The sequence below is a fragment of the Camelus bactrianus genome, chromosome 27 (genome assembly GCF_048773025.1).
Source record: "Camelus bactrianus isolate YW-2024 breed Bactrian camel chromosome 27, ASM4877302v1, whole genome shotgun sequence".
Classification (NCBI taxonomy): domain Eukaryota; kingdom Metazoa; phylum Chordata; class Mammalia; order Artiodactyla; family Camelidae; genus Camelus; species Camelus bactrianus.
Genome location: NC_133565.1, coordinates 37087220 through 37098839, shown reverse-complemented (window position 1 = coordinate 37098839; position 11620 = coordinate 37087220). Strand labels below are relative to the sequence as shown.

The window sequence follows — 11620 nt, the reverse complement described above, 5'->3', positions numbered from 1 at the left end:
CAAGGGCTTCCAAGAGGGCCAAGCAGCCTCTCCATCTCAGGAAGGAAGGGAGGCCTTGCCCCTGCCAGGTAAAGCCAACCGGTGGAGGAGAGCAGTGGCTATCAGCACACGTGCAGGAGGGCTCGTACGGGGGGTGAAAATGCTCTAAAACCGATTCGTAGGAATGGCTGCACAGCCTGGTAAATGTATTTTTTAAAAAATCACTGAAACAAAAGGTCCTGCTGTATAGTACAAGGAACTATATTCAACATCTTGTAATAGCCTGTAATGAAAAAGAGTATGAAAAGGAATATATATGTAAAACTAAATCACTGTGCTATACCCCAGAAATTAGCACAACGTTGTAAACCAACTAGACTTCAATTTAAAAAATAATAAGAAACAAAAAGTTTAAACATCACTGAATTGTACCCTTGAAATGAGTACATTATATAATATGCAAAATGTAACCCAAAGTTATTTTAGAAAATCGGAGGCAGACCCTTCTCTCGTCTTGACTACCCCCCACCCCAGAGGGGTCCAGAGGGATCTTTCTGGCCCTCACCCCCTCTCAGTCTTGTCCTCACTTCCCTTTGCCTCACGGTGCCTGTGTTTTAGCTTTGAGCACACTCACACCCATCCCCTGAGAGACACCCCTCAACGGCTCTCCGAGAAGCCAGGACCAGAGGCACTGCTCTCACTGATGAGACCCTGAGGCCCCGAGAAGGGATGGGAGAGTGACTACTGGTTCTCAGTGCCTGCCACCTGTGCTGCCAGAGGAGGAGGGGTGTTCCCATTTCTCAGATGAGAAGATCGAGGCTCAAGATTTCACAGATGGCAGATCCTAGGCAGCCCCTGACCTGCCAGGACAAGAAGTCAAGCCCCTGGGAAGAGGGGCGTCTGCGTGTGAGGGCCAATGCGAGCAGCCGATGGAGGGCTGGGGGGCGCAGGGCTGGGGGGGCAGTAGCTCTCACTCACCACTTCTTGCCGCTGATTTCATGCTGCTGCACCGTGTAGCCGAAGAAGGAGGCCCGGGAGCCAGGGATGACGCGGGGCTTCCTGGTGTCCACGTTGAAGGTGTCCACGAGCCCTGGGAGGGGAGAGGAGAGGAGTCAGGCAGGCGGAGCTCCGGCCCACTGGCCAGTCACCTATATCGGAGGGTCTCGGCTGTGGCAGAGGATGTTCCTCTATCCTTGGGGAGTCCCCAGGTTGGATGACGTAGTCCCTGTTGGGGGAGCCATCACTCTGATGGGAAAGGCCAGCCCTGCCCTGGGGAAGCCAATCTGATGGGGGAGGCATAGGTCTAAAACACTCTCTTAGAGAGACCAGACAGGTGCGAGCGGAAAGCCCCAGTCCCTCCCTGAGAGAAGTCCCAGTCTCCCGGGGAAGAGGCAGTCCCCTCCTTCCTCCTTTGCTGCCTCTAGCTTCTGCTGGTCTCCTCTTCCATTACTGTTTGCTTTTCTCTCTCTTTTCCCTCGTCTCCTCCTCCTCCCTCTCCTTCTCTCTTCTCTTACCTCTGCCAGCTAAAGGGCTGGGGAGCTGACTTCCCACGTCTCCCATCCCACCCCCAAGTCTGGGGTCCTGGCTGACCACCTCCTTCTGAACCCATCTGCAAAGCTCCGCCTGGCTTCAGCTGGGACCACAGCTTGGCTGGGGCGGCCGAGGCAAAGCAGAAAGTCCTGTAACCCTTTCACCCTGGCCCCCAAGGTCTCCCCTGTGTGGTCAAGTCACATGTCAATTAACCATTTCCACCTGGTGGAGAGCCTTGGGGCACTGTGATTAAGGCCTCTGGTACAGAAACAGTGAGTTTCTTCCTTCTATGCTTCCTTTTTGCTCAGCAAATGGATACAGTGGCCAAAAGTTCCATCATCAGAGTCACAGAGTTAGTCCTCAGAGGTGACACCAGAACACCTCAGATTAGGGTGTTAGGCACGTTAGATCCCACTTAGCTTAACCACTGCCTGTTAGTGCTGTCTGGAGTGCTGAGTTAGGAAAGATCCTGAGGTCAAGTATGGGCTCAGTGGGCAAGACCAGTGTGATCAGTGAGCAGCAGTGCCTGCTGGGGACACGGGAGAGGACGGGGCAAGTGGCTATGTGGCTGCCAACCCTGCCTCCAGGACTGCGAATCTGCCACGTGCACTCAGCGAGGGTGGGGAAGGAGGGAATGTTAACCACGACTGCCTTATTTACAAAGCCCAGCCCACGAATGGGCGTATCAGACTGCTTAGCAGCAGGCGTCCTTGGGGAAGGGGGCCTGGTCGAGTGGACACAGCGGGGGGGAGGAGCACAGGTCCTTGGCTGATGAGGTCGTGTCACAGAGAAGAGAGACACCAGGGTCCCCTGTGCAGAGCTGGGAGGTGACGGAGGGGTCAAAAGGAAGTGCAGTGCAGATGAGGAGCACGCTCGCCAGCTCTGTCCTACGAACGGACACGCACATGCACACACGTGTGCACACGCTCCCGGAGAGGCACACGGGCAGGCACGCCTGCCCGCACAGACTCCAACTCGCGTCTGCACACACAGGCACACGCACTTTCCCCGCCTGGGGGCAACACTCTTTCTGGCTCGCTGGTGCCCCCGGAGATGTCCCCTGGCAATCCCTGGCCCTCCCCTTCCTGCATCTGAACCCAGCAGAGGGAGGTGGTCCTGAACAAGAGGACGGGATGCTGGGCAGTCGGCAAGTCCAGACCCACCAGCCACTCCCAGGCCCGCAGAGGGTGAGTGCTAGTGAAGCCGAGGCCATAAACTGTGTCTCTGGGGACTTCTTCACCATCAGTGCCTCTTGTGCAGACACAGCCAGAAGCACCCCTCCAGGACCTGCCACATCCTGTCACTCCTTAGCTCCATACTCCCTCCCACTCACAGTCAAGCCAAACTTCACCTGCAAGGCCCTGCGTGAGCCCCGCCCTATTCCCTCTGCCCCTCCCTCCCCGTCCTCCCCTCCAGCCACACCGCCCCCTCACTGCTCCTAGCTGTGCCGGACCCCCTCCTCCACTCCACGTCTTTGCTGGGACGCCCCTTCCTGGGTTCCCGCAGGGCTCAGTCCCTCAAGTCCTCAGTGTCTCTGTCTCAACGCCACCTTGTCCGTCACCGGGACACCATGTCACTCTCACCCCCCATAACTTCTTTACTCTTCACATGGCACTTATCACTGACTTGCTACACACTTATCGGCTTATTGTCACACGGATGATACTCCATAACATTCTTGTGTCCTCTAAGTGCCCAGAGGCACAGCTGTCTCCTCACTCTTGCGTCCTTAGTGACTCAAATAAAGATCCACCTGGTAGCGGTCAACAGATATCAGCTAACTGGTTAGAGACGACGACCCCGCATTTGGCTGCGATGCTGTCTCCCCTCAGCAAAGAGAAGGACGAAAAACATTCCCTGGGCAGCACTGGCATGTTCCAGGCACTGTTCCCGGGATCTGATCATTAACTTTGTATTAATTAGTTAAATCTCACACCAACCCTGTGAGACAGACATTACTATAAACCTCTGAGAGGTTAAGCAATTTACCCCCAATCACTCAGCTGGGAGGAGATTAGTGCAGGTCCATGAGCAGGCAGTCTGGGGGCACTGGGGTGCCGCGTGACCACTGGGAGAGCAGCCTGTCTAGGAGGCCCCGCCAGGGGCGGGGAACACTCCTTTCAGAGAAAGGGATCTTCCCTCTTGCCGCAGGCCCCTCACCCCCCCACCCCCACCCCCACCCCCACCCCCGCCTGTGGGTGTGGCTGGGAGCAGCACCCAGGAGAGCAAGCAGGCTCCTCCCTCACCCAGGGGGCTCCGCTAGGACCAGTCCCGCCCCAGCGCCCTCACCCGACTCCCTGGGGACAGGGGATCTGGCCACAGGGAAGGGGACAAAAGCTCTCAGGACTGGGACTTTAAGTTACAAAGTGCTGGCTTCTTCCCTGAGTCGGCATTCACTTATGACCAAACCAAACAGAGAGTGGACTTCCTAAAAGTGTGGTCAACTGACACGCTGACCTTGGCTCCCCCCGATGGCGGGTGGCTCTCATGCCTGGGGAACGTACCCTTCTTGGAGACTGACGAACCCCGAACACCAGCAAAACAAAACAAAGCTGTTTCTGATGAGAGTCAACAAGCCGACGGCAGAGGCACCAGGGCCTGGGTGGGTGCCCGCCACTTCTCCGTCCTCCGTGCTGATGACGGAGGCGGAAAGCCACACTTCCTGGGCTGCGCTCCTGTGGACCGTGGCCAAAGTCCCTGTCTAGAACCTTATCTGTCTTTTGTAACAGCATCTACCAGTCCCAGGACGGCACCAAAACCACAGCATGGAGCCTGAGCATCGCTCGGTCTCAAACCTACCACTCCAGGCGAAGGCGGAGGCCGCCGCCCTGTCGCCAGGTGGGGCGGGCACAGTCCCGAACGCCCAGGCACGCTGGCTGGCGCGCCTGTTCAACGCGGCCGCCCCACGTGCCTTCGAGTTTGAGGAGCCTCCGTTTGGCGCCACGCTATGCGGCTCCCCCCTGCCCCAGCCCCACCCGCACTGCTGCCACCAGTTCCCCAAGTCTCCACGTGGCCCCAGGCCCCTCCGAGCCTCCCAGCCTGTCTTGTCAAGTTTCCCTCTGGCTCCCTGCAGTCCAGGTGCCAGGGCCTCCTTCTGCTCCCTGGGGGCACCTGGCTTGCTTCCTCCCATCTTGGGGCCTTTGCATGTGCCGTTTCCTCTGCCTGAGCCTCTCTGAGGAACTTCCTACCACATTCAGGTCTCAGCACGAAGGTCCTATCCTTCCTCCCTCCCCAGGAAGCCTCCCTGCCCCCACCCCCCATTACATCAGATCTTGCCTAATGACCTCATCACCCCTGTACTCTCTAACAGGTGACCCAGGACGCCTCCTTTCCTTTTCAGTTAATTATACACAACAGGTGTGACCATTTGATGAGTACCATCTCCCCTTCAGGACAGTGGCTCCATGAGGGCACGATGGAGTCTCTGTGGTCACTGCTGGATCCAGCACTGAGCCAGGGGCTGGCCTCCAACACTGCTGGGGGCAAGCAAGACAAGAAGACAGGAGGGACCCTGCCAGTGTGGGGGCGTGGCCTGGGAGACTGTGCAGCAGTCACGAGGGTGCGGAGCTGGGAGGAGGAGGCTGTGGTGGGGTGTCAGGAAGCTTCTGGAGCTATGTCTGGCCTTGAAGGGTGCGGCGCAGGGACCGGTGAGGTGGCCCAGGGTGACAGGCAGGAATTCCCAGTGCGATCAGCGGGCCAGCAAAGAAGACAACAGCCTGCCTGGGCCAACGGTCCAGGGACCGCCCGGGTCCTCCTGCCTTCCTGCCAGGCTCCCCGAGGGCGAGGCCAGGCATGGAGAAAGCACAGTCTTTCATTTCTCTCATCGCTGCTGCAGGGCTGGGGACAATGTGTTGAACTCAAGTAGAAGACTCAGCTCTGTCTAACAACGGCAAGCAAGGACCGTGAAGCATCCCCACTGACGCTGGGCTGGGCCGCATCAGGCCCCAGGTTCTGTCCAGGAGGCCTTGTCTGTTTCTGCTCGCCGACTTGCACTTCAACCATCAGTGTGAGAACTTTCGCTCAGGCTGGCGCACGGACCCCAGGGAAGGATGAGAGACGTTTGGCGCTGAGCCACCCTAGCCCACCCCGCTGAGGTGAGCCACCCCCAGATGCAGGAGCAAGCCCCACGGGACCAGCAGGTCAGGGGGCATCCCACTGCATCCTGCTGATGCAGTCACACGAACTGAATAACTACTGTGTGTCGCTCATATTTGGGAGGGGTTATTTGTTACATGGCATTACTGTAGCAGTTGGTAACTGATTCAGTCTAGCTCTTAAATGACGGACAATCAGGGAGGAAGAGGAACAATCACACGGCTACAGGAATGATGGCTTCTGGGCAGTAACCCAGCAATCCCCTTCTCAAGAGCTCATGGGGAGGCCTGGACCTATCCTGTTAGGGAGCAGTGTGGTCTAGCAAGCGAGCAGGCCATGACCTCTCCTGCCTGAGCCACGCACCGAGCCCTAGGGCTGGGCCGTCCTGCCTCGTCAGGACGCAGGCATGGCAGACAAGGGACAGCAGGCGCACAGACAGACCTCTAGCACCGATTCCAGGCTCTGGGCAGGCCCCGCGCAGCAGCAGAGCCTGAGGCCTCCTGCACCCCAGTCCCTCTCCTCCCTGCGGCCCTCTTGTACCCCAGTTCCTCTCCTCCCTGTAGCCAGGAGACACGAAACCTCTCCTTCCCCAGTCTCCCACTGGGTTAAAAATGATGTGCAGCAAATATATCATCAGGGAAGGGTAACTTAGGGTTTTATTTTTAAGAGCCAACAGGGATCTTAGAGATCAAATAGTCTGGTGGTCTCCAAACTTTGTTCTGCAGTGAATCCTACCTTCTTGAAACAAAATCTACACAATGGACAGCAGATACCGGAAGCTGAGGTTGGGGTTAGGGATACGGGACAAGGAGTAACTCCCTACCTGCAGTGAAGTCCTAAGACACTTCCTGTAACCCTAGGGTGCCCTGGAACATAATTTGAGAACCACTTGATGGGATTTAAGACCCTTGTTATCAGTGAGAGAACTAAGGCTAGGAGAGGTGCGGGGACTTGTCCAAGGTCACCAGCTTTTCTCCACACCCATCTTGAGTCACCACCACTCCCTCCACATAACCCTCCTTTACAGTCCTTCAACTGCACACACGTCTACTTGGGGCTATGGTGCACCCAGTTCCATGCTGGGTAGTGGGGACACCAAGTCAGGTAAGACATGACTTGTGGTCTTCAGCGTCTGCAGCCACACAGGGAGCCAACAGACACATCTGCACGTCCCCAGAGCCCAAAGTGAAACAAGAGAAGGTTGGACCAGGGCAGGGTGATCTGCGTTCTAATCTCAGCTTTGCAACTAACTTGGTCTTGTGTCCACAGAGAGCCACCCCGCCTCTCTGGCCCTGTCCCCAGCTGTCAAACAAGAGGGTCCAGCTCTCTGCTACTAAGGCACACGTCAGGGAGGTTCTCCAGCAGACGCACAGCCAGCTCCCGGTTGTCGGCCTGCAAGTGTCTGTCTTGAGTCTCCACAAAAATTTAGAATCGGAGGCCAGGCAGTGCGGAGGAAGGCAAGCTCCTCTTAACGCTGGCTGAAGGGAACTCTCCAGGCAAAAGTGATCGTATTTTTGCATTCCTAAGCCAAAGGGAAGGACTGACGAGAACTGCCACCAAATGCTCTGCATTATCCAGGCCGCAGCTCCCTCTTCCCTTGCCTGAGCTGTGGAGACCTGGCCCCAGGGCCCGCTTTCCTGGCTGTGGCTTCTGGGCACACCCAGATGTCAGAGGGATGTGAACGAAAAATACTGCAAACCATATCAGTAAGCAAAGAATGCTGAAGCCATCAAGTCATCAGCTTATGCCGCCACCCCGCAGTGAAGACAGGCCTGCAGCCCGGCCTCTGCAGCCACTCACAGTGGTGCCCTCTGAGTGGACTCAGAATAAGAAAGGACAGGACACTGGCCCTAGATAGCCAGGTGCTTGTCAAAGGAATGAATTCATTGAGCCCAAATGTTTGCTTCCTCCCATACATAGAAAAGCACTAAATTTTTTAACATGAGATGCCTGCTTTTCTTTGGATAACAAGTAATCTTTCATTGTTCCAACTCCCTGCTCTTTGCTGTAAAGCTCCTATATATCCTAGCTCCTCCCCTACCTCTTCGGAGCAGCCCCTCAGGGTGAGATCTGAGAGGCCGTCCTCCCAGCTCGAGTCCACTCACCAAATAAAACATAACTCAACTTTTAGGCTGCGCATTTATTTCAGCTGACAAGGATGAAGGCCTTGGTGGGGATCCAGGCAATGTGGTCACCTTTCCAAGAAAGCCCAGCCTTGCCCCAAAACCTCAGCGAGGATATTTAGAGCAAGTGGGCAGGGGGCACCATGATACCCTTCACAGCCCTCTTCTTTCAAAAACTGAGGCCACCAGGGGGCTGGCACTGACTCCCTGAGTACACGGCTAGGCGGGCTTGGGATGACCAAGGCTTCTCTCCCCCTGGGATCTTCTAGGCGTGGAAGCCGTGATCCCTTAGGTCAGGAGGAGTGGCTGGAGGACCACTGCCAAGGTCAAAGGCCAGAGGATGGACTCCTGACTTGAGGACAGCTGGTTCTAGGGCTCAGGAAAGGGAGCTTGGGAATAGAATGCCCACGTCCTGAGAGCTAGGACTGCTGTGCTGAGCAGAACTGGGCTGGGCACCAGGAGCCCTGGGTCGTCCCCTGGGTTCTGACACTGACTGGCTGAACCTTGAACAAGATACTTCTAGCCAGGCCTCAGTCTCCACTGCAGCAAATGGTGGCCTAGACCCTTCGCGCTCAGGGTGCTCCGAGCCTGCACGACCCTTCTCCTCGGGGTTTATTCCCAAGTTACCTCCCTTCAGAGGGGGGAGTAGGCAGGTTAGCACTCGGCACCCCAGGCGGGCAAGCAGATGGCCGCTGCCTCCGCAGGTCTCTGTCAGGGTAGCTTCCGGGACTGGGGTCTGCTCTAACCTTGGGTCCAATACAAGTGCCCCTCAGCTTCAAGCCGTTTACGCAGGAGAGCTGTCACAGCCTCCCGCCTGCCCCACAGTGGCCCAGCCCTGAGCTGGTACCGCCCTGCTGCTGGAATGGTGGCTGTGATCGGGTGGGATTAGGTCTGGTGACACCCAGCTGACTCCCCCTGCAGCCCCTGCGGCCCCCTGTGCTTTAGAGCAGGCTTGCCCACCCTTGGTCTCCCCAGGAACGGGACCAGTCCCACCTCTTTGCTCTTCCAAAGCCCCCTGGCTCCTGGCTTCTCTAATGAGCATCTCACTTCTTTACAAACGACTGCCCTTCTGGATGCGGCTTCGCGTCTCTCTGCTAACTGGTCACCACCCCAGGCCTTTTCCTCAGAAAGAAACACCGCGGAACACACCCTCCTTCAAGTTCCTCCGGGCGAGAGCATCACCAGCCACCACGGCCCTTCCTCCTCCGTCCCTCCTCCCTGAAGCAGCAGGAGAGGAACTTACCTCTGGATGGAGTCTCGTATCCTCGGCTCCCTGGTTTCGTGCAGCTCAAAACACGACTCACTGGGGGTGCCTGGTGTGTGTGCGTGTGTGTGTGCGCGCGTGTGTGTGCGTCAGCCAGAGAGAGTGGGGTGGCGAGGGGGTAACGACAGGGGGAAGGTGTCTCCCCACTGGAGTCCAGAGAGCAGGGTTCGGGGGAGGGAGGTGCCTTCCGTCTGAAGGACCAGCTCTACCCCCAGACCGGACGGAGGAGAAAGAGAAAGGGAATTATTGCGAGGCTTCCATGGAAAGGTGTCGGCCCTCCCCACGGAGTGAGTACAGTGCTTGTCTCCTAGGGGAGTCCCAAGGAAGTGATCTCATCTGGGAGCCGGCGCGTCCCTGGCCCCACCCGCTGAGGCTCCCAGCAGCGCGTGCCTCAGGGCGTGCCGGCTGTGCTGTGGGGACTGTGGGCACACGTCCACCCTCCCGGGAGGAAGGGCCCGCATCAGCGTGGACTCTGACGTCCCCTGAATGTTAAACGTGTGAAGAGAACACATTAGAATCAGAAAGCTTCCGCACGTGTGATGAGGGGGGATCGTCACGGCTGGACGAGTGCTCGGTTGCACTTGAGCTGAGTCTCGAGGAAGCCCATCTCATGCTGTCTACACAGAGGGCGCCCTGCCTCCCCCCTCCTCCAGGGCAGTTCCCTCCGCACTGTCTGTCCCCAGCCCACTCCCGCCTGTCGGGGGCCAGCACACGTCCCACTCGCCCTGCCCACTGACCTACCTCATGGCCCCCACCCTGCGCCTCTCCCTGTCCTGCCTGCTGACCCAACCCTCCTCACGTGGGGTGGGGAGTCCTGGGGACGCAGCCACACCGCGTCCTGCACCTGCACCCCTTGGTGCCTAGAGTTACAAACGAGGCGCTCGGCAAGCGGAAAGTCAACACACACAAAGAGCAGGCTTGGGGAAGCGGAGGCTCAGGAAGGTTACCTGCAGGACCCGGGTCTCCTAGCTGGCAGGGCACATTTAGAGGGGACTCCAGCCCTCCCCAGTCACCGGGCCGTGTTCTTGTGCCATTCCTTCCCCAAATCTCCCAGGGGGATTCAGCTGCCACCCTCATAGCGCCTCCCCAGAGCTCGGGCGGGCCAAGCGCCTTGGAGCGGGGCTCCATTTAGCTCTACCGAGTGACTGGGGATTTTCATCCCCACTGAGCAGGTGAGGAACGTGAAGCTCTGAGACTGACTTGCCCAGAGCCCGGGTGCTGGTGCCGAGGCTTCATCTGGTCTGTTCCCGGGCACACAGCCCTTGAGCATTCTCACTGAGGCTGGCAGTGACTGAGAAGACAGGCGGGGCCGCGGAGACCTCCGCTCCACGGGGTCGGACAAGGCCCTCCATTCCTGCACAAGGATGCCCGCTCCAGCTGGACCAGCGGCAGCCCTGTCTGCAGAGCCTTTATCTGAGGCAAAGCGTTAAGAGTCTTTGCTAACCTGATCTTTGGTGCCAAGAGCTGGGCCACTTCAACCGAGCCAAGGGGCTTCTGTCCCTCCTAGCCCTGCGCCCTGCACAGTGTCTGGAACACAACAGGCTCCCTACAAAGCGAGCAGAACAGACGCACGCACGGACAAGAGTGGCTGACCACAGACACACGGTTTGTCTGCGGAGGATGTAAGCAGGTGGGACACGGGGCGGCCTGCCCTTACAGGGAGCCCTCTGTCCGCTCACCTCTGCTCTCCTGCCAGGCTCTGCCGTGCCCTCAGAGTGCATGCTGGGTGCTGATGACCCCCAGGCCCGCTGCCCTGGTCTGCTGCCTCTCTCCCTGACTCCAGTGTCCTTGTCTCCTCAAAACACGCTTCTGCTCCTTTGGTGTCCTGTTTTGAGCTAGATAAACAAATGCTTGCCAATGTGTGACGTATCACAACACCCCTCAACTCTCCGAAGCATTTGCAGCCCAACACAGGGAAGAATTGTCTAAATCAGAAACAGCCAGACATGGGCTGGGCAGCCTGCTGCACTGGTGAGGCCCATTCCTGAGGTTTGTGGAGGAGACCATCGCGTGCTGGGCAGGTGGACGTGGGCTGCGACAGAGACACTAGTGAAAGCACACGGTGGGGGATGGAAAGACCGAGTGAGAGCTGCCCCCTTCTTTTCTTTTCTTTTCTTTTCTTTTTTTTTTTTTTTTTAAGAAATCAAGAGTTTGCCAATGCGCTGGTTAAGCAGATGTCAAGCTCATGGAAAACAGGCCTAAAAACTGAAAACAGAAACACCAAGCTGGAAGTTGCTGTAATTAACGCTGTTTTTCTCGCTCCCAGCCTTGGACCGCCGTCTCCTGCCTTCAGAGAACACGACGGTCACCTCCGACAGGAGTGAGACTCACAGGCCCATGAAGCCAGAGCACCGTCCCGCCTCACATCGTCAGCCTTCTCTCTAGGCAGGGACGCTGATCAAAATGGAGCTCCTTCCTTAAGCTTTCAAGAGCTGCTACAAAGGGTTTAAAAACACACTAACCCTGATAGTATGAATCTCGTGTTGTAAGTTCATTCAAAGCGCAATGAAGTCTTGATTAGTAACTAAAGCACATACACACACAAGCCAAGCTGTGTGGAAACGGGGGTCAAGAGACGTGACTTCAGATACCTGCGTTAGGACCGGCTGAGTGTGTGGCGCCGTGGGCG

General features: G+C 57.4%; 1 protein-coding gene across 1 annotated transcript in view; it reads right to left on the bottom strand.

Moving 5' to 3' along the window:
• The window catches only part of ITGA11 (integrin subunit alpha 11), a 117177-nt gene that overhangs the window by 87105 nt on the left and 18452 nt on the right, over positions 1-11620 (bottom strand). The window contains exon 2 of the mRNA XM_074354180.1: positions 958-1069. Within this exon, the coding sequence (XP_074210281.1) occupies positions 958-1069 (112 nt within the window). The remainder of the gene's footprint in view (positions 1-957; positions 1070-11620) is intronic.